We start from the raw sequence: 22836 nt of genomic DNA on the forward strand, positions 1-22836 counted from the left end.
CTATTAGTAAGATCCAGTATCTATTCCCAAGTATGATTACTAAGCACCAAAGCTGAAACCTTGAATAGGACTAGGCTAGTTCATTAGTGTGATAAAGCATATATTTTTCCAGCCCATGTAAAATTTATACTTAATAATGACATGCTAGAAGTGTTCCTTTTAAAATCAGAGATAAAACAATAATCACTGTCAGTGAATTAATTCACAAGACATCTAAAAGATGTAAATTGGAAAGGTAAAATAAAAATTCAACAATTGATAATGACATTTTTATATTCCTATTAAGTCCAAAGGAATAACAAAATCTACTGGACATATTTTTTTAGTTAATGATTATATTTTAATTATATTTGTAGTCATTTTATATTTATAAATATATTTTAAGTTAATAATTAAACTATTTTAGATGATTTAACTGAATTATGCTCTCTCTCAGTCTGTACTGTTATCACCAGAGCAAAGTGAACAGGTTACATGTGAATCTAAAATGCATTCAAGGTTTGTTAAATAATCACTGAGAATGGCAGTGGTAAAGAGCACATAGCCAGTCATTCACAGCTACTATAGCCAGCAGTCACAAAACTGATGGGCTAACAGTTCAATGCACCATTGGTTAGAAAACATTAATGTGACCAGAACCTCCTAAGAAACAAACTGATGAATGACATTGTCTAGCTAATAAATATCAGCTTTGACATAAAAGTTGAGAATTCTTTATTTCAGAATATATTGTGTGTCCACAACTGGCATAGGCCATAATCTGGTCTTCAAATACTGTAAAAATAAATGATGTTGTACTTTGTACGTTTCACCTTGTTTCATCTTTTGAATATAATTTTTCTTTTTCTAGGTAACAGTGCAGATCTTCGATTAGTAAAAACTTACATTGAACTTGGACTTCCTGGGGGAAGAATTGATTTTCTCATGTCTGAGAGAAATCAGGTACAATATGACAGTGTTTTCAATGGAAGCAAACATTTTTGTACCAGTTTCTAAATATTTGCTCACTACGAAAGGCCTTCGATACCACCACCATTCCCAGAAAAATCAGAAATAATTTTTCTGATTTCAATAACATTTGACATAAATACATATCCAAAGGAAGTAGGTATGATTTATATTTTGATATATGAGTTCTTCTCTTCATATATGAACATTTTTTAGAAAATCACGTTTTTATGCAATTAATTTATTAACTAAACCATAGAAAGCCTTATGTTTACTGCTGGTAGAGGGCCAAAGGATTAAGCAATTGATTAAATAAGGCAAATGTTAATAAGAACATTAAGCCTTTGTTGTCCCCTAGAAACTCACTCTTTTTGTTAATTGTAATATAATGCATATTACATTCACTAACTTCTCTAAGAAATACTGGTCTTAAACATATTTTCAATACCAATAATTAAATATTTATATTTAATCTGTATGCTGAGCAAATAATCCAAGAAGCTGGACTATATGAAGAAGAACACGGCATCAGGATAGGAGGAAGACTCATTAACAACCTGCAAAACACAGGTGACACAACCTTGCTTGCTAAAAGTGAAGAGGACTTGAAGCACTTACTGATGAAGATCAAAGACTACAGCTTTCAGTATGGAGTGCACCTCAACATAAAAAAATTCTTACAAATGGACCAGTAAGCAACATCATGGTAAATGGAGAAAAGATTGAAGTTGCCAAGGACTTCATTTTACATGAATCCATGATCAAGGCCCATGGAAGCAGCAGTCAAGAAATCAGACAACGCATTGCATTGGGCACGTCTGCTGCAAAAGACCTCTTTAAAGTGTTCAAAAGCAAAGATGTCACTTTAAGGACTAAGGTGCACCTGACCCAAGCCATGGTGTTTTCAATCACTTCATATGCGTGGGAAAGCTGGACAATGAATGAGGAGACCGAAGAATTGATACCCCAGAATTAGGGTGTTAGTGAAGAATATTGAATATACCATGGACTGCCAAAGGAACAAACAGATCTGTCTTGGAAGAAATACAGCCAGGATGCTCATTAGAAGCAAGGATTGCAAGACTTTGTCTTCACATATTTTGGATGTATTATCAGAAGGGATCAATCCCTAGAGAAGGACACCATGTTTGGTAATGTAGAGGGTCAGTGAAAAAGACCTTCAACAAGATGAATTGACGCTGGCTGCAACAATGGGCTCAAACATAACAGTGATCGTGAGGGTGGCGCAGGACCAGGCAGTGTTTTGTTCTTTTGTACACAGGGTTACTTATGAGTCGGAAGCAACTCAACGGCACCTAACAACAAGAACATTTATGTTCAGTTTTTTATGTCATTATACATACTTCAGTACATAATTTGTCTGTTTTGCTTTTTTATTAGAATGATACCTTTGCTGATTTTGATAGCATGACTGATCGCCTTCTGGATGAGATAATACAATATATTCAGATATATAGTCTAACAGTCTCAAAAATAAGGTAATTTCTATAATGTTACACAATTTATTTTTATGTTTCTATAAATTATAGCAACAGAATTTGTGGTGCTTTTGTTGCCCTATTTGGAAATATAAGAGAACACAACTCAAACCAATTAACGAGAAGAGAAAAAAATAAAAGGTTATAGGGAAAGACCACATAATATATGATTCCATGTATATTAAATATCTAGAATAGGCCAATCTATAGAGACAGAAAGTAGTTTAGTTGTGCCTAGGGCTAAGGATGATGAGACGGTAGGAGAGCGATAGCTAAGGTTACTGGGTTTATTTCTCAGATGATGAAAATATCCTAAACTTGATTGTGGTAGTGATTGCACAACTCTGTAAATATACTGAAAACCATTTAATTGTGTACTTCAGTGAGTGCATTGTATGATGTCTTAGTTTCCTAGTGCTGCTGTAACAGAAATACCACAAGTGGGTAACTTTAAAGATCAGAAATTCATTTCTCCCAGTTCGAGAGGCTTAGTTCAAATTCAGGGCACCAGCTCTAGGGAAGGCTCTTTCTCTGTCAGCTCTGAGGAAAGATCCTTGTCCCTTTCAGGTTGTATAGCCCTGGCATTCTTCAATTCCTTGGCAGTCTTCAGGTTGCATCCATCTTCCCCTGTTTGAGCTTGCTTCTGTGTCTTATCTGCTCTTTCCTAAGACTCAGAAGTGATTAGGTTCAGTACACAGCCTGTACTGATAGATAGCCATCATTAACATAACAAAGGAGACCCTATTTCCAAATAGGATTATATCCACAGGTATAGAGATTAAAATTCAAACACATATTTTGGGAGGACACAATTTAATCCATAATATAATATGAATTACATCTCATTAAAGCTGTAACATTTTGGGTTAAAGCTGTAACAAGGAAAAAGGTTATAGGCAAACATACCTGTGAACAGAAGAAATAGCAAAAATAACTTCAAAATTTCGTGACTATCATTTGTGAATCTGTTTTCCACAAGTAAGAAGATGAAGATCAAACCAATATAAGTTTCATTACTTATTAAAATATTGTGGACTGAAATGGGAAAGAAAAGTCTCTGTTTGTTTCTTCTAGTCCAGTAGAAGATTGGAAACCCTGGTGGTTTAGTGGTTAAGTGCTACGGCTGCTAGCCAAAGGGTTGGCAGTTCGAATCTGCCAGGCGCTCCTTGGAAACTCTATGGGGCAGTTCTACTCTGTCCTATAGGGTCGCTACAAGTCGGAATCGACTCGATGGCACTGGGTTTGGTTTTGGTTTAGTAGAAGATTAAAAAGAGTAGGAGAAACCAATAACATTCATATTCCAGCCAGGTGAGCAGAAGAAGCTGGCTCTACTTACTACAGGCTTTTGTAGTTTCTAGTTTGAAGTATAGACTAGGGAATAAGAAGAGATAAGCAGATTTTTTTATTTGAAGGCATTTTTAATAAACATAATTCTGTTAAAATATGGGGAGAGTTGCAGTTGTGTGGTTGTTTTGAGGGAGAGGATATTTTCTTGTTCCGATCTCTTCATTTATAGATTTTTTTAATACTTTGTTTTTACTGAATTTTCTGCAGTGATACTGTATTTTATTCATTTATTATTTTATGATGAGAAAAATAATGCATTAATTTTTTCATTCATCCACAAATGTATCCCCCTTTTTAGCTTACATTGTCAGTTATAATCAACCATTATCCAAAAGCCTGATCTGGTTAATTGTGGACTATTGACTACCATCATAATTCCCATCCCACAGTTTTAGGAACTTCAGGTTGGGAGGGAAGTTTGTCCTGAGTTTCTCACTGGATATATCTGTAAGCCAACATTTAGCTTTCAAGCTCTCTTCTTTCACTAACTGTCCCCAAGGGGTCTTACATCACCTATTGTAAAATACTGATAAGTTAAAAGGCTCTTCTGATTTCAACCATTCCTTAATGAATGTGACCAGTACTGGTTGTCATCGAGTTGACTTCAACTCATAAGCAACCTTATGTGTGTCAGAGTAGAACTGTGCTGCATAGGGTTTTCAATGGCTAACTTTTCGGAAGTAGATCTCCAAGCCTTTCTTCCAAGATTCCTCTGGTGGACCCAAACTTCCAACTTTTCGGTTAGTAGCTGAGTTCATTAACCATTTGTACCCAGACTCAATGAATGTGAAGTCCTTTATAAATATTATTCTTTTTATATAATCTTAGATTTATAGTAGAGAAAAGCACATATTTTACCTGTGTCTGGAAAGCACTGTTACTTACAGAACTCTCCCACTTGGGAGTGTAGACCAAACAATAAGAGAAATAAGTATATAGTTTCTCCTAAGTCATCTTGTAGATTAGTTTCATTATTTCATTTGAAATTATGATTTAAGAAGCAGGTAATTTGTATGTTTGCCTAAGGAAGTATATTTGTGATCTAGTCAACATACTATTACTTTTCAAATGTATTTATTTCTAAGAAGTTACGAACTATGAATAAAACTTCCCTGATGAGTAATATCTTATTTCTATAGAATAAACTTTTTAAAATTCCATAATGAGTGTTTTCTACTCATTGTCATATTTTTTCAAAGTATCAAACCATAATCTTAAAACATATTAGAAATTTTCAAATTCTTAATAGCTTACATCTGTGTATAGTGATATTAGGTTTTATTTTTAAAACTAATGCTGTGAGAGAAATGTCATCTTTTTCTTTTTTTCTTAAAGTTTTATTGGACATTCATTAGGCAACTTGATAATCCGTTCAGTGCTTACAAGGCCAAGATTTAAATATTACCTCAACAAGCTTCATACCTTTCTGTCCCTTTCTGGACCTCACCTTGGTACACTCTACAATAGCAGCGCTCTTGTTAACACAGGTAAAAAGTTTTTTTTACCATATAAAATATATTGCATAATAGCATGGAGAGAAATTTAAATATGAATTTAATATTTTCTATTGTGTATTTTGGTGCCAATTTGTCACATACTTGCAATTTCATGAAACAAAAGATGTAGCTATTTTAATATTTTGTCATGCATATGAAATAAACTGATAGCTTATTTCAGAAAATAAGTAGGTATACACTTACATTTGCCATCAGAAAATGGAAATATTTGCAGATACATTTTTTATAGGCCAACAAAATGCTAATTTGAGAGATGTCACTTTTGAAGTAAAGTATATATTTAACCTTGACATGTATACTTCCAGTTACACTCACAGATCGTTTATAATTTTCTAGGTCTCTGGTTTATGCAGAAATGGAAAAAATCAGGTTCTCTTTTGCAACTGACATGTCGAGATCATTCAGACCCTCGCCAAACTTTCTTATACAAGCTTAGTAAGAAAGCAGGCAAGTATATAGTAATGGTTTAGAAAATATGCACTTGAAAACCTTTTCTGAAATAAACTTTGGAAAATAAATTACCAATAATAGAGAAAAACTTGACAAACTTTTTCCTTAAAGGGCCAGATAGTAAATATTTTGGCTTTGCGGGCCACACAGTCTCTGTGACAACTATGCAACAATACCATTATAGCACAAGAACAACCATAGACAGTATATAAACAAGTGAACATGGCTCTGTTCCAATAAAACTTTATTTACAAAAAGATGTAGCAGGCCAGATCCTGCCAGCCTTAGTTAGCTGATCCCGCTATAGAAGCTCAGTTTCTCACCAAGTACCACCAGTAGTAGGGGAAACAGTCCTCTTGCTTTCTATTTCCAATTGTATTCATTGCTCCTCCACTGACTTTTAAAACCACTTCCTTTGAGGCTTGTACCATCTAAGCTGTATTACCCTTTAGTCTTCTTTGGTATAATGATCTTCTGGTTACTGCTTACATATTCAATGAGAACTCTGATAAAGAGGCTTTTTCATTAAAAAATGTTTATTACATGATTATGCTTGGGAAAAGATATTTTTCATTTCTTCTTGGCTTCCAATCCCCTTAAACCTGGTATCATTTTTGGTGATTTAGTGAGACAACTTTTCAAATGATTCATCAAACATTATAGCTTTATAAGTTCCTTTCTCAACTCCAATAACCTTCCATTCTGCTCCACTTGAACCCATACCGATATTTACACCCCTCCCCTGAAATTTTAAGTAGTATCCTACTCTCTGATTATAACTTCCTATCCTTTCCCTCTCACTGTCTTACCCTCACCTGCTTATTAGACTCATTTAAAATCCCTACTCCATTTTCTTAAGCCTACCTTGTACTTCGGAAACCCTGGTGATGTAGTGGTTAAGTGCTACAGCTGCCAACCAAAGGGTCGGCAGTTCAAATCCGCCAGGCGCTCCTTGGAAACTCTACGGGGCAGTTCTACTCTGTCCTGTAGGATCACTATGAGTCAGAATCAACTCGACAGCACTGGGTTTGGTTTTTTGGTTTGAACCTGGTGCTTCATGGTTTCACTTCCTTTCTGATCCATTTCAGACTGTTTGAATTATAACTTTAATTATCTGTATATTGTTACCCCTTGCCGTTCCATCAAAGTCATCTAGTAAATTTATAAAAGGATCACGCAGACATGAAGATCGATACCACTGTAGATCCATGGGGTCCCCATCTAGTTATCTCTAATCAGTTTTTTATCCAGTTCCCTTACAAGCTTTCTTATCTTTTCCCTTTTTTCTTCAAACCTTAAAATACTTATGCTACCTTCACTTCCAACAAATGACCTTGTTTCTTACTTTATCTGTGAAACTCAAAGCCATGAAGCTAGAACTTTTCTACTTCCTTTCTTTCTGCTTACAAACATTAGCATACCTGTGCTTTCCTTCTAGTTCAGTGAAAGATACATCTTTGATCCAAGGATAATCCCCCCTGTTTCTGCTTTGGAACCCATTCCTGGTTATCTATATCTTCAGATTCTCTCTTTTCAGTGGTTAATCCCTTAGCATATGAAGTTACTCCAGTTTCTCCCATCTTAAATAATTGTAGGGGTGGTAGTAAGGGGGCAGTGGTGGTTCAGTGGTAGAACTCTCACCTTTCAGGTGGGAGACCTGGGTTCAGTTCCTGGCCAGTGTACCTCATGCGTAACCACCACCCATCTGTCGTTGGAGCCTTGTGTGTTGCTATGATGCTGAACAGGTTTCAGCAGAGTCTCCAGACTAAGATTAGAAAAAAAGGCCTGGCAATCTCTTTCCCTCATGTGAATAGATATTTGCACTAAAAAAAAAAAAAAACCTGTTGCCATCGAGTTGATTCCATCCGACGCATAGCAAGTCTATAGGACAGAGTAGAACTGCCCCAAGGGAAGGATTTCCAAGGAGGGCTGGTGAATTTGAACTGCTGACCTTTTGGTGAACTGCCACCCTTTTGGTTAACAAACACTTAACCACTGCACTACCAGGGCTCCTTATTTATCAATAAACCCATTGCCGTCAAGCCTGTTCTGACTCATAGTGACCCTATAGGACAGAGTAGAACTGCCCCATAGGGTTTCCAAGGAGCACCTGGTGGATTCAAACTGCTGACCTTTTGGTTAGCAGCCTTAGCCCTTAACGACTGTGCCACCCGGGTTTCGTCAGTATTAATAGGTATGAGTAAATCTTTTGCCCTTGAGTTATTTCTTAAGAAATAGTTAAGACTTTTGCTTTCAAATTCTTTTTTGCTTATTTTTGCCTTATTATGCTTACCTCCCCTCGGGTTGTACTAGTGTAATACTAGGTAATAGCCAAACTTTGAAGTCACAGGAAGGTATTAGCACTAACTCCAACACTGACTAGATGTATGGCCTTGAGCAAGTTGCCTAATCTAAATAAGCCTTAGTTTATAAAATGAGAATTATAAAGAGTTACAGCTGCTAACCAAAAGATCAGCAGTTCGAATCTACCAACCACTCCTTGGAAACCCTATGGGGCAGATCTTCTCTGTCCTGTAGGGTCGTTCGAGTTGGAATCAACTGAACAGCAATGGGTTTACCTTACAAGATTATTATAAGGATTAAATGAGATAAAGCCTATAAAGCAATTAGCATTCTGTGTAGCACAAAATTCAATAAATGTTAGATGGTAATGGTGGCTAAAAATCAAGAGCTGCCTGAACTAAAGTAATGCTATTATTATAGATTATAGAAATTGGATTTCACATTAACAATTAACAATGTATATCTATTTTAGAAGATTTTTAAGAATCACCTTATCTAAATATCAGTATTTCTAACTAAGAAATTACTCAGGTGACTTATTAAAATTGTTTCCATGTTTTAAGATTTCTACCTGCACCCAGATATGAATTTATTAGTATACACCTGACTTTGAGTACATATTCATATTGGAAAATAGAATCTGAAAGAGCACTATTTTCTAATAATCATGGCTAATGACAATGACATAAGTTAATACTAAAATATAGAAAAAATAATAACTAATATACAGGTAGTACTTACCATGTGCCAGGTACTATTTTAGTACATTATATGTATTAGCCCATTTAATTCTATAAGGTAGGAATATTATTTCTCCCATTTTGCTGGTGAGGATTGTAAGGCACAGAAAGGTTGAGTTATTTACCTAAGGTCGTAGAGCTAGGGTTCAAACCATGTCATGCTAAATCATTAATGTATATTTTTAAGAAATTTAGAAGCTATTTCTAATTGCAGTTTTATATATCAACAAATATTCATCATTTGATTTTAAAATTATAAGTGTCGTGAGAATTGTAGCAAATCTCTCCTGAGTTATGTGGGCTTTTTTTTTTTTTTGGATTTATTTGTGTGGGTATGTGGTTTTTGTTTTTTTTTTTTCTGGTCACCTAGTGAAGTGCAAGAAATGATAGTTCTTAGCTAATTGCTTCACCTGTGTATGTGCATGTAATTATTTTATTTACAAAATAGAAATGTATGAATTCAGATCGGAAACATACATAAATAAAACCGGAAAACACAGAGTAAAGGAAGAGAATGCCAAATCACTAAACCAACATACTATTCTCAGGTGTTTTTTAAACAATCAAAAGTCACAGTGACTTTGCATTTGCATTTTACTTTGCTAAAGCTACATAGTCCTGGATGCCTCGGTCCGATTATAGCTTCAGTTTCTTCTGAACAATCAATTTCCCACATCTCAGGAAAGCCTAAAATAACCTCTGTAAAGCAAAATTCAGCCCTTTACCCTCTTGCTTTTTATATTTAAGCAAAGCCTCTTCTGTGGGTCCTCCTTTTGAAGCAGTATTTTTCTCACAACATTTCATTAATTGAAAGCTACTTATTATTTTAAAATAAAGGAAGCGTTTAAAAGCCTAAAAAATTTATATGGTTCCTAAAGCAATTGAGAAATATTATATTTTTTGTAAAGATCATATATTTATCAAGTACGAAATTGTCCTTTTTTTGTTTTGTGAACCCAATAGATCTGGTAAACGGCTACAGAAATGTTACTTTTGAAAGGAAATTATCTTTTTTGATTAAAGTATCACAATTACAAACATTCATTAAATTTTTATACCATCTCTTGACCAAAGAACCTATGGCATTCTACGGATTGCTAATAGATCATATAAGTAATTTGCACAGTATAATTATGGCATACTAGCATCTCAGCGTTGATTATCAAGGGGAAGAAAGAAAATGAAGAAACTAAAGTGATATGGAAGGTATAATGTATAATCAGTGACACCAGTGTTGAAGTAGCCAAGATTATATTATTAGAGCAAAGAACAGGATTATGGGCACTCTTACATTCCATAATGAGGGCTTAAAAATAGCCAAGTAGGAATCTATTCAATGTTGGAATTTCAAAAACGAAAGATTTTTATTTTAAGATCTTCCTGCAAACATCTATTTAGATTTTCTTTACCAGCTGTTGAATTCTGACAAATAAAGGGTAATGATTAAAGAACGCTCCTGCTGTGCTACTATGTTACAAAATAACCTGTTTTCCAGCAGATTCCGGAGGTGTTTAATAATAGGTATCGTTTTAGGATTTGTTAAATAACATATTTTATTCCTGAAAGTGTGAGGAAGAATCAGTATCAGCTAACATTATTTTAGAGGCAAATACTTTTAAATGCATTTAAAGTAAATGAGTAAAACTAAAAAGTGTTTAATATTTTTTACAATACATTAAAAAGCACAATCTTTATCCCAGGGTTTCTCAACCGTAGTATTGACAGTTTGGGCTTAATAATTCTTTGTTAGATGCTATTAGCACCCTCATAGTTGTGACAACCAAAAATATCTCCAGACACTACTAAATGTCCCGTGGGGTACAAAATTACCCGCAGTTCAGAACCACTGCTTTAGCCAATTCCAGAGAGTGAACAAAGTGACTCAATATGAGTTGTTTTAAGAAAAAAAATGAGTAGCCAAAAAGTTTCCTTATTAGGAAAACTAAGATAATGAAGATGAAAGTTTCCATTATTGTATTTTTATGTAAATCATTATATAGTCCAGAAAAATATTAAAGATTTATTTTAATCTTCTTTGTGGTAATCCTGAAAAGTAACTAAAATACTCAGAAATTTTTCAATAAATGGGGAAATCTTGTTACTTTCCCAAGTTAGAGGTAACTTTTCAACAAATAGTAAGCCAGTTAACTACAGGCCAGTTAACCAGGTAGACTTTCAGCAGTTGGAATCAGGGTAGGTCGAGAGGAGATGAACCTAGAATATCCCCCCCAAAAAAAAACTAAACCTGTTGCCATTGAGTCAATTCCAACTCATAGCAACCCTATAGGACAAAGTAGAACTGTCCCATAGCATTTCCAAGGAGCAGCTGGTAGATTTGAACTGCCGACCTTTTGGCTAGCAGCCTAGATCTTAACTGCTTAGCCACCAGGGCACCTAACCTAGAATATAAGACTCCCAAAATAAGCACTTCAAACATTTTTATTACCTGCACTTCAAGTTTGCTGAAGTACTTCAATAATTCCTACCAACCTTACAGCTCTGGGACCAACCATGCTTCACTTGCAGTTTCTGATCTCACTAGCCAATGCTGCTAGACAAGGAATTGAAACCAAAGAGAAACAATTAAAACTCTGTGATTCAAAAAGGACCACATTCTATTTAACTAATTTGGTTCTTTTTAATAAAAAAGAAAACTTTCCATATAAAAGCATATTAATGACAATACATTTTTGTTGAAAAACTATGAAAAGAGATTATGACACTATAAAATGCATTTATAAAGTACAGTACTGTCTTAGAAATCACATTCAGAAATACGAGAATATAGTTAGCTGGTGGATTCGAACTGCCAACTCTTTGGTTACAGCTGAGTTCTTAACCATATGCCACCAGGGATCCATATTGGTATCAGGATCTATGATTTTATTTATTTCACCTTCATAGAACCTGGGAATTAAAAGTGAGAATTCTCATCTAATCTTTGTTGAACCGCCTGAACCTAAGGATACGTAGACACATCCCTTCCCTCAAGAATCTCAGTGTAAAGCAGTGATTCCCAACCTGTGTGTCATTTTCCTATAAAGGCACTTCAAAATCTTTGTAGTGAGCTATAATTTTGAAAAATATATCGAACATAACTTTTATTTAGAAAAAAATGCAATGCCTGTTATTATTCTTACAGTACAAATGATAAAAATAAAGCTTTATAAAATCTTGACCAGTGAGGAGTTTATGAAGAAGCTACAATGGTCAAGTAATCTGGTAAACACGTAATTCATAGACCATATATTTGGATGTGACATGTAATATTGTTTATGCTTGAATGGTGTAATGCATACTACTATTCCTATTACATATCATAACAGCCTAACAGAAAAATGGGCAAAAGGTGAGATGCAGTTACTAAAAGAAAGGCAGAGAGCTAGTAAACATGAAAGTTTTTTTTAACTTTATATGAGTGTGTGGGGAAACAGGGTATCTTCATATGCTAATGGTGGAAGGCTAAGATATCTGACCTTCTTGGAAAGTACATCTATCAGAATTTTAAACATGAACCCAACGATTCCACTTTTGGGAATTTTCCTGCAGAAAATCTCAGACCAGTAGCCTTCTTTACAGGAATAGAAAAACCAGTCCTCAACTTTATATGGAATGGCAAAAGACTCTGAATAGCTAAAGCAAATGTTGAAAGAGAAGAACAAAGTAGAAGGACTCACATTTCCTGATTTAAAAAAAATACTGTACAGCTCCAGAGCCCTGGTGGCTCAGTGGTTAAGAGCTCAGCTTCTAACCAAAAGGTCAGCAGTTCAGATGCACCAGTCACTCCTTGGAACCCCTATGGGGCATCTACTTTGTCCTATAGGGTTCCTTTGAGTTGGAATCGACTCGATGGCAACAGGTTTGTTTTTTCTTTTCTTTTTTTAATATACAGCTACAGTAATCAAAACAGCCTGGTACTGGTATGACAATAGACACATAGTCCAATGGAATAGAATTGAGAGTCTAGAAATAAACCCAGACATGTATGGGCAACTGATTTTTGACAAGGATGCTAAATCCGTTAGATGAGGAAAGAAGAGTCTTTTCAGTAAATGGTGCTGGAAGATTGGATTTCCACATGCAGAAAAATGAAACAGGATCCATGCCTCACACCGTTCACAAAAATTCAAAATGGATTAAGGACCCTAAAAGTGCAAACTAAAACAATAAAATTCTTAGAAGAAACGGGGGCAATGCTGTCATGCCTAGCTTTTAACAATGGATTATCTAATAACAAAAGCACAGACAGTGAAAGACAAAATATATAAATGTCCCCCCACCCCCCATTGTCATCAGGTCAGTTCTGACTCATAGCAGCCATATAGGACAGAGTAGAACTACCCCCTAGGGTTTCCAAAGAGTGGCAGGTGGATTTGAACTGTCGACCTTTTGGTTAGCAGCCAAGCTCTTAACCACTGTGCCACCAGGGTTCCAAATAAATGGGACCTCATAAAAATTAAAAACTTTCGTTCATCAAAAGACTACAAAAACAGTGAAAGACAAGCTACCTACTGGGAGAATGTCTTAGGAAACCATGTATTCAACAAGAACCTGCTAACCAAAATGTGTATAAAATTTGAATGACTTAATAACAAAAAAGACAAATATCCCAAACACAAACTGGGCCAAGGACTTGAATAGACAGTTCACCAAAGAGGACATTCCAGTGGCCACCAAACATGAAAAGATCCTCAGCATCATTAGCCATCAGAGAGATGCAAATCAAAACCACACAGAAATACCATTTAATTCCCATTAGGATGGCTAGAATTAAATAAATAAATAAACAGAAAATAACAGATGTTGGCAAGGATGTGGGGAAATTGGAACCTTACCAATGGCTGGTGGGAATACAAAATGGTACAGCTGTTGTGGAAAACAATGTGGCAGTTCCTCAAAAAACTAAGAACTACCATATGACCCAGGAATTCCACTCCTAAGTGAATACTCAAAAGACTTGAAAGCAGAGACTCGTACACCAGTGTTCATTGCAGCAATATTCACAATAGCCAAAAGGTAAAAACAACCTACATGTCCATCAGCGGATGAATGGATAAACAAAATGTGTTACATTGTGAAATATAATACTACTCAGCCAGTAAGAGAAATGAAGTCTTGACACATGCTACAATATTGGTGGAACTGCAAGACATTATGCTGAGTGAAATAAGTCAGTCATAGAAGAACAGATAATGTATGACCTCACTTATATAAAAAGAAAGAAAAGGCACTATATAGAAAACAAAGTTTATTAGTGGTTACTAGGGGTGGTAGTGTAACCAGACTGTTTTAGGTCTGCTTGATGTGGCCATAGAGACACAAAACAGGTGAAAGTGAAAGAAGAAGCTTTATTTGGTTGGCCAAGCAAAGGAGCACACTGGGTCTTGTGTCGCCAAGATGGATACCAGAACAATAGCCCAAGGGGTTTATATGGGTGAAGTAAATTGGGTCTGGGGTCTTTAGGAATGCCTCGAGGTGGGGCCAGCTTGCTGATTGGTCTGGCCCGAAAAGGCATTCCCAGGGCAGTCTGGCCTTTCTGTACTTGCTTAGTCTAAAGGTGGGGTGGTCTCTAAAACTGGATCTTAGAACCCCCACTTCTGAAAGTCTTCCTCCAATCTTGGGCCGCTAAAGTTTGGTTCTGTTTGGCGGGAGAAAAGTTCCAGGGTTACCCAGAGGAAGGGGTTGATGGTTCTGCACATGTCAGGCAGATCAGATTTGGTCTTAACTGGTTCTGTGGTCTGCAGCTCCCAGCCTCTTGTTTTTCATGTCTTGGCCAGAAACAGGAAGCATACCTAAATAAGGAGATAGCTTAAAGACAAGGAGTTAGTTCCTATATCACAGAAGATGGTAGGCACAATCCTTTGCCTATTCAAGATGGAAGGCCGGCTGCCAGTCTCAGTAAGTAGGGAGGGGGAAAGGGGATGTTAATAGTGATGGCAATATTGCATTGATTAAGGATAGGGTTGCTCAGCCAATTATTGTTGTCAATAAGTTGTACACCTGTAAAAAGTTGAATTGCCAAAAGTTGTGTGATATATTTACAATAACAACAAAATAAGTAGCTGCTTAGTCTGCTTATGTACAGCTAAAAATTTCATTGGGATTTGGTTTCTTAGTTTATATGTTTAGAGTCATGGTTTCATGCAACATCCCAGTTAATTGGCCTAATAACATGTTTAGTGCTTCTGTTCTACTAGCTAGTTCAATGAGTAGTGCCCGGGGTCTTAAATGCTTGCAAGTGGCCATGCATGACATAATAATTGATCACTGTTCACCTGGAATAATGGAGGAAGGAGAGTCAGGAATAGGAGGATGTGGAATGTGTGGCTAATTGCCTCTATGAACAACTGCCTCCTTTGCCATAAGACCAGAAGAACTGGATGGTGCCCAGCTACCATTACTGAGTATTTTGATCAAAGATTCCATGGAAGAATCCTGATCTAAAAGCGGAAAATGCAGAATGGAATTTCAAATTTTCATGGACTCCAGACTTCCTGGATCCATGAAGGTTGAATGAAACCCTGAAGCTATTGCCCTGAGATAATTTTTAAACTGTAAACCAAAAATATCCCCTGAAGTCTTAAAATCAAACAGTAGTTTAGCTTAACTAGTAAAAAATGTCTGCCTTGAGCATTATGCTCTTTTAAGAACTGTCTACATGGGATTAAAATGATAACCAGCCAAAAACCAAACCCGTTGCCACTCTTAGCAACCCTATAGGACAGAGTAGAACTGCCCCATAGTTTCCAAGGAGCACCTGGTGGATTCGAGCTGCAGACCTTTTGGTTAGCAGCCGTAGCTCTCACTACACCACCAAGGTTTCCAAGTTGACAACAGCAACTAAAAAATTAGAGAAGGACCTAAAAAAGATATATTTATGTTAATGGGGGAGGAACAACTCAGAAGAGGGTGAGACTGGCTACACAACTCAAAGAAGGTAATCAGTGTCACTAAATGGTACATGTAGAAAATGTTGAATTACTGTATGTTTTACTGTTTATAGTCTCAACAACAGCAAAATAAATAAAACTATATACAAAAAAATAAAATCTCACACAAGTAGGAAAAGTTGACTGGACAAGGCTGTTCATTGCAGTGTTGTTTTTATATGCCCCCTTTCCTCCAAAATGGAACAAACCTAAATGTCCATCAGTACAGAAGTAGCAGATATATACAAAAATTTAACCATCGAATACCTTGTAGTAGTTAGAAGAATGAAGTACATATAGTTGTACAGACATGAAAAGCTATCTCTACAATATTAAGTGAAAAAGGAAAGACAAAATAGTATATGTATCGTATACAATAATCCTATTTATATTATAAAAAAAAGTTTTGTGTGATACCTAGGAAGGAGTTTAAAAAGATACATACAACTGCCCTTGATGGGTGAGGGTGGCAGTCAAGAGGAAGAGGTGCGGAGGAATACTTGAAGTCAATTTTTTTTTTAAGTGGGGGAAGCACTGTCAGATACCCAGAACCTTTAAGAAACAGGCATTCTCATTAGCCATTTACAGAATTATTGAAAGGCTAACCTAAGCAGCCAGTCAATCAACATACATTTGAGAGGATACTCTGTGTCAGGCACTAAACAGTATACAGTAAAACCTTTGAAAGCTGGAAACTATAAGGCAGAAACCTGTCAGAAGGAAGAGTCAAATATCTTCCACTAATAGCAATAGAAAAATGGTGACAGCACCCTGTTAAAGGCAGAAAACGATTCGAGACCCAGAAAAAGAAGGCAGTCCCATGAAGGTTCAGCTCTCAGATTTCACTGTTTTTAATTTTTTGGAGAGAAATTAGGTATTTTACTTTTTTCTTTTTTTAATTACAGAACACTAAATATAGTTTAATCCAGCCTTCCCCAGTCTTTTCGAAGTCAGGGCATACATAGCAAATGATTATGTTTTTAAAGCATGACGGTGTAAACCATTGTGAGATAAACCAACGAATCAACCAGGTTGCTCTTCAGCAAAGGGGACTATGCAAGCTGCCCCCATGCCCGGTTACCTAAGAGCCCTTAGAGGATCAATTTCTGGACCTACCCATAACTACATACCAGTTAGAATTCAGAAAATTGAGTACTAAAACAACTTGGATAGAAGTAAAGGTAATGTACTGTGATTTTCAAATGTTTGACTTGTTTACTCCTTAGAAGAATTTTGAAAAACTGTGTACTCTATTTTTAAAATGATACCTAGGAATCTTTGTCATAAATTTAAATAGTGCAAAAGATATGTTTTTATGGTGTATTGGATAGCATATCTGTGCTTTAATTTTATTTTCATCAAAATATGAAGAGTTTGCTCATCCAGTTGGAGGTACAGTTTTAGCTCATCCAGTTTATGGAAAATGTGTATCATAAAATCTAATTGGCAAAGCCATTTCTCATTGTGAAAACAATCAGTCAAATCAAAACTTATTTTTTCTCAAAGTTAGACTTCATATTTCACTTGGTTCCCCAGAGATTTTTATACCCTAGGGCTATACACCCTAATAAGATCTGTAATAGATTGGAGAAATAACTTCCTCTTGTAAAGTGGAAGAAAGACAACTCATTTTGATAAAAGAGCTTATAAGGAAGTTGAGATCTGGAAATTTTCTTAAAATTTAATTTTCTTAAAGCTACAAATGCCTATCTACCCTGGAAGTGAATCAATGTATACAAATTTGAAGGCCTCTGCTCTAGGACACTTAGATGATTAAAAAAAAATGGTGCTAATGATGATAAAGACATTGCTGTCCAATGATGCCCAAGTTGGAATGAGTTTGTTTCATGAAATGCGAAAATGAAGAATCAGTTTTTCTTAGTCTACGTAAAATGTGATTTTAAATATTTATGTGCAACTGAATCAATTCCTTACAGTAGTTATTTATTTGCCCGTTGATGTTGTTAGTCAGCAATGTCAATTTCCACTGATTTCATTTATATCTCTAGTAGTTTATGTATTCAGTTTGCCACACACACAAAAAAAAAAAGTGATACCTTTTCCACTGGGAAAACTGGAGGATGGAATTATATTTGGTATAGGTGATATATACAGAAGGGATGAGGATTGAATGTTGAGGAAAGTTGATAGTCGCAGGGAAGAACTGGCAAGAGTAGACTGCAGAGAAGGCTAGAAAAGAAGCTGGCCACTAACCCAAAGGTCAGCAGTTCAAATCCACCAGCTGCTCCTTGGAAACGCTATGGGACAGTTGTGCTTTGTCCTATAGGGTCGCTATGAGTCTGAATCGACTCAAGAGCAACAGATTGTTGTCATTGAATGTTTCTGTACCTGACTTAAACTTGAAACCTACTTGGTTGTAAATAATTGTTCTGCGAAGTAAGGGTACTCTTCTAATTTACTAATATTAGCCAAAGTAGCTAATTATGCTGTTTCCCTTATGATATTTTCCAAAAAGTAATGACATTCTTGGGTATGTATTTCATATAGAAAAAATTTTAATTCAGTTTCTAGTTTTGTTCCATTATTTCTGTTAACAATTTTAAGTTTTTTTTTTTTAATAACATACTTGAGTTTATATTTATCAAGGCTGCTTTATACTTACCTCAAATTGTTTCATGATCAGGATCCTTAAGTTCCAGGGGAAGAAGGGAGCTTCTACAAAGGCTTCCTCCATTTCTGGGTCCCCATAATTGGCCTGTCTGTAACAATCTAAATTTCAGTGGACACTACCGAAATTTTACTCTGGAATGTTCCAGAACAAAAATTCCAGAACACTACTCACCCTAGTGTTAATGTATTGCCCATTATTGATTTGTATCTTATTGAATACTCATATAAAATTTTGTTTTTTATTTACTAGTATGAGCTAATTAGTAAAATTAGAGCATTACTAGTATTAAGGTGGTCAAGAACATGATTTCAGTACTTATATGAGCCAATTAACAAAGTATCCCAAGGTTATAAGCCCTAAATTCAGCTAGTTTACAAAAAAAAAAAAAAAGAAGTAAGAGGAACCTCATGAAAGTCTGTGGACACATCATGAAACTCATTATTAGTGAAAAATCAAAGCATATCCCTTTCTGATGCCATCCTTTAACAAGGAGAGAATATGAAAAATATTAGGCAAGAGTCATAAATGAAAACAAATACAAAGCAACTTTAAATGACTGTGTGGGGTGTTTTGTTAGTTTTTATGGAAGAATATAGTTTTTTTCTTTGGAAAATATTCCTGAATATTGAGGAATACCCTTTGAGAGTAAGAATGTTGGCTACCTATATAGAACCTATAGAAATGCTTCCTATTTAGTCCCTCATACTCCACGTGTTATGAGTCAGAATTGACTCAATGGCAAGGGGTTACTCTATGTCCACACCTCCTTGACACAGTCCTTGCTCTCAGTGCAAAGACAGTTCTCATTTTAGCACATAGACCATATACAATGAAGTTGTTTTTTGTAGGAAATTTAGAGGAAAGATTCATCAGATGTTTAAAAGTCATAAAGTTAATACTACTAAGAAAAAAATTTTTTTCCATTTGGTCATTTAATGTGATGTTACTTTTAATCTAGTTAATTATTACATTATATTTACTTCTGTATTTGCTCTTCACAGGGCTTCATTACTTCAAAAATGTTGTGTTGGTGGGATCGCTACAGGATCGCTATGTTCCTTATCACTCTGCCCGCATTGAGATGTGTAAAACAGCATTAAAGGACAAACAGTCAGGTAACAAAGTAAATTAGAAATATTTGGAAAAGATAGCTAAACATGAGCTTTTTCCCAAACTTAGAGTCACTTTCTCTCACCCTTCTCTTTCCTTTTACTTCCTTTTCCTCCCACTAATCTTAACAGTTATCCTTCCTCCAGTTTTCTTCCTTTCTCTTCTGCTGTGTCAGATGTTTTTACCAAGCAAGCAGTAGTTGTTCTTAGGAAATACTGTAATTCTTTCATCTAATTACTATTGCCTCTGCATTTTATAATGTGTACTTTGATTTCCTCAGGATTATTGGGATTGGTGATTGTGGTAATACCACGCTGCATGTTCTGCTGTATCTCACTTTTAGTCTAAGACGGCAGCAAGGACTTGCCCCCCTTTGCTAGTAGTGAGTGATAATGATTTTATTTATTTATTCTTTAGCTATTTGTGAATAACCAAATAAATTCAAATCATAGCTGTTTGTAGCCAGAAAGAAGACTCAGGTCCTGTTTGCTCACTTTATAACAGAGGCCCAGAGATGTTAATTGGCTTATCTGAAGTCACTGCTAGTTAATTACAGGGCAAGAACTTGAATCTTCTATCTCCCATTATTTCAGTTCCTTTTTTGAAATGAAACGGATTTTAAACAAACTGTTGATCCTTTGCTTTTTCTAGATTGTGACAGTGAGCAGCTCCTAAGGACAGGGACTCTCATATACATGGGTTATATTGGCATTGCCTAACCTGGTGCCTGGCACATAGTAGATATTCCATTCACTTAACAAATATTTACTGAGCATTTGTGACATCAGAATAACCTTCTTTTACTTCTGTTCTAGCAAAGGCTAGAATTTCCAAGGAGGTTTAGCCTTCAGATGGGTAGCAGAAACTGGGTAAATGTCATTTTTAGTCCCTTTTTAACAGTGGGATTTTCTGCCACTAGGGGACATGCTTGGACTTCTTCCAGTGTAAACATATTTTAAAAGTAACATGGAACCAGAAATCTAACTTGACTTACAATGAAAGCTAAGAGGAGAGGTTGGAGTAAGTTTTTCTTGAGTCCATGTGATATTAATCTTACTAATATTTTTCTTTTTCTCTAATTGTACTTTTATATCCTATTCCTTTCTTGTCATAGCTCTCCTCTGAAATTTAATACCTGCCTCCCTAAAATTCAGTTTCCATGGATACATTAGCACTAACATATTAGTAATATAGTAATGTACAAACATTAAAAATGTTGTATTATCCCTTATAAGGCAGTTGGTACTTCTATGTTTACATATATCTAATATTTATCTTTAACAATTAGCATGACCTCATTAAATTTATTATAAGAATTAACTGAAAAGAAGGAGAAAGGAGTACAACTTTGAATTAATAGCAGTACCAAGGTCTGAATAAAGCTTCTCATACCAAAAAAAAGGATCCTGTTTGTTCTTTGAGCCAAATTCAAAACTATAGGGTGTTGTTAATTCTTTCTCAAAATAATTTGGAAATAATGACTTACACTTCCGTGGAAACATTTTTAAAGTACTTCCTATAGGCTGAAGTTTAAATTTTTGCATTATCAAAACGTCTCACTGTGGCTAGCTTATTATTTTCATAATGGTTTAACGAGTCATAAGGGACTTAACGTTGAAGAAGACATTTGTTTTGTTATATGCATTGCTTTGAATTAAAAATATCAAATTGGCAAGAGAAATGTAAAGTGAAATTTGTTATTTTTACTTGGCTGGATGAATAATGTGATTGCTTATATTTACCATAAAACAGTATCAGAAATTACAGTCAAAAGAAAAATAAAACCTTGACAAAAGATTTTTTCTGTTTAACTGGAAATAATGTAACTAAATTTTATAAATTATATAAATAGTGGGCCCAGAATTTTTTTCCACTTACTGCCCTGAACTAATTTTCTTTTTTTTCTATTTGTTCCATAGGACAGTTTTATTCCGAAATGATCCATAACTTGCTTCACCCAGTTTTGCAAAGCAAGGACTGTAATTTGGTTCGATATAATGTCATCAATGCATTGCCCAATACAGCTGATTCACTGATTGGGAGAGCTGCACATATAGCTGTTCTTGATTCAGAAATATTTTTAGAAAAATTCTTTCTGGTTGCTGCCCTCAAATATTTCCAGTAGGATAAAAGCATTCTTAGAGACTTGACAATTACCTCATTCAACAATGATTCAAATAATGTATTATATTAAACTGTAGATGCTAATAAGTTCTAAGAAATATTTATACTTTTTTATATGGAAGATAATTTATATCATCCATGTTTAGAGCTTTTTAAAACATCAAAAACTTTACTTTCTAGGTAATGTGGCTGTGCAATATTTTTTTAATTTTATCTTTTTACTTTTCTATTACTTTTTCATATATTTTGCTACCTAAGTGTTTCAGTGAAACTTTAAGCCCACATGTACATCTAATTATTGTTGACTTTCCACAGTTCTTACATCAGACTACATCATATTAGAGGCCATTATTGCTAGAATAGCATGGAATTTTGAATTTTCTAATACTGGGGTGTTATTTAGTTTTACTTTTAGCATTTTACTATGTTTTAACTGGAAATAAAATTATGGCTGCTAAAATATATTTTTTGAAATCAATTTCTGTAGCCCTAAAATATACTTTTATCACATGATCAAACCAGGTAGTTCATATATGACAATGTTATAAAAGTTTTCTATAAAGCCATTATCGTTGCTATTAAACATATGTCATGCATATTAAAATATATTTTCTACTGGTGATTTCAACATTATTCCTCATATTGACTTTTATTACTGGAACTTTTCATGTTCATGTTAGCAGCATATAAAGATTTTTGAATGTCTGAATGCCCTCCGCTTTGGTTTGGTTGGAATTTTGCTAAATTTAGTGATGTCGCTTGAACTTACTGGCTACATTTGTTTAACTTTTTTCATGACTTCCCTGTATGTACAGATAACAATTGTTGAAATTTCTGAAATACTTTTATGGATTTACATAATTTTTAAATATTGTTAAAATTTATTGAACTAAAGTAATGTAAATAAAGCAATTTATGTTTAAAATGGACAAAAGAATTAACTTTACATGTTGGTGATACAGACGCAGAAGTTTTTGATATATTGAGATGTTGGCTTTTGACTTTACTAAAGGTGCTGAATAGCATTAAATTCACTATTTTCCTTTCCTCTTTAACTTGTGAAAATAATAATACACTAACGGTGGATAAAGGTTCTGTTTGCATTTACCAGTTGTGATGAACAGAAGGTTTTTGTAAGTATGTGTTGTACAATTGATGCATGTTCGCTTTTAGCATTGTGTTATTGCCTCTGCTGTTAATAAATGAACAAATGACTATCTAGAGGAGCAACTAAAA

At 35.0% G+C, this 22836-nt stretch overlaps 1 protein-coding gene across 7 annotated transcripts in view; it reads left to right on the top strand.

Annotated features, from left to right (window-relative positions):
- The window catches only part of FAM135A (family with sequence similarity 135 member A), a 130718-nt gene extending 107882 nt beyond the window's left edge, over positions 1-22836 (top strand). For 6 of the 7 annotated variants that reach the window (XM_049895111.1, XM_049895155.1, XM_049895120.1 and 3 more), the window contains 6 exons: positions 851-942; positions 2350-2447; positions 5130-5281; positions 5648-5758; positions 19368-19481; positions 21396-22836. In XM_049895111.1, coding sequence (XP_049751068.1) covers positions 851-942; positions 2350-2447; positions 5130-5281; positions 5648-5758; positions 19368-19481; positions 21396-21601 — 773 coding nt within the window. In that variant the 3' untranslated portion in view covers positions 21602-22836. Of the gene's footprint in view, positions 1-850; positions 943-2349; positions 2448-5129; positions 5282-5647; positions 5759-19367; positions 19482-20395; positions 20714-21395 lie in introns of those variants that run through there. The other variant, XM_049895128.1, reaches the window with a different exon arrangement.

The sequence above is a fragment of the Elephas maximus genome, chromosome 1 (assembly GCF_024166365.1).
Source record: "Elephas maximus indicus isolate mEleMax1 chromosome 1, mEleMax1 primary haplotype, whole genome shotgun sequence".
In the NCBI taxonomy this organism is placed as follows: Eukaryota; Metazoa; Chordata; class Mammalia; order Proboscidea; family Elephantidae; genus Elephas; species Elephas maximus.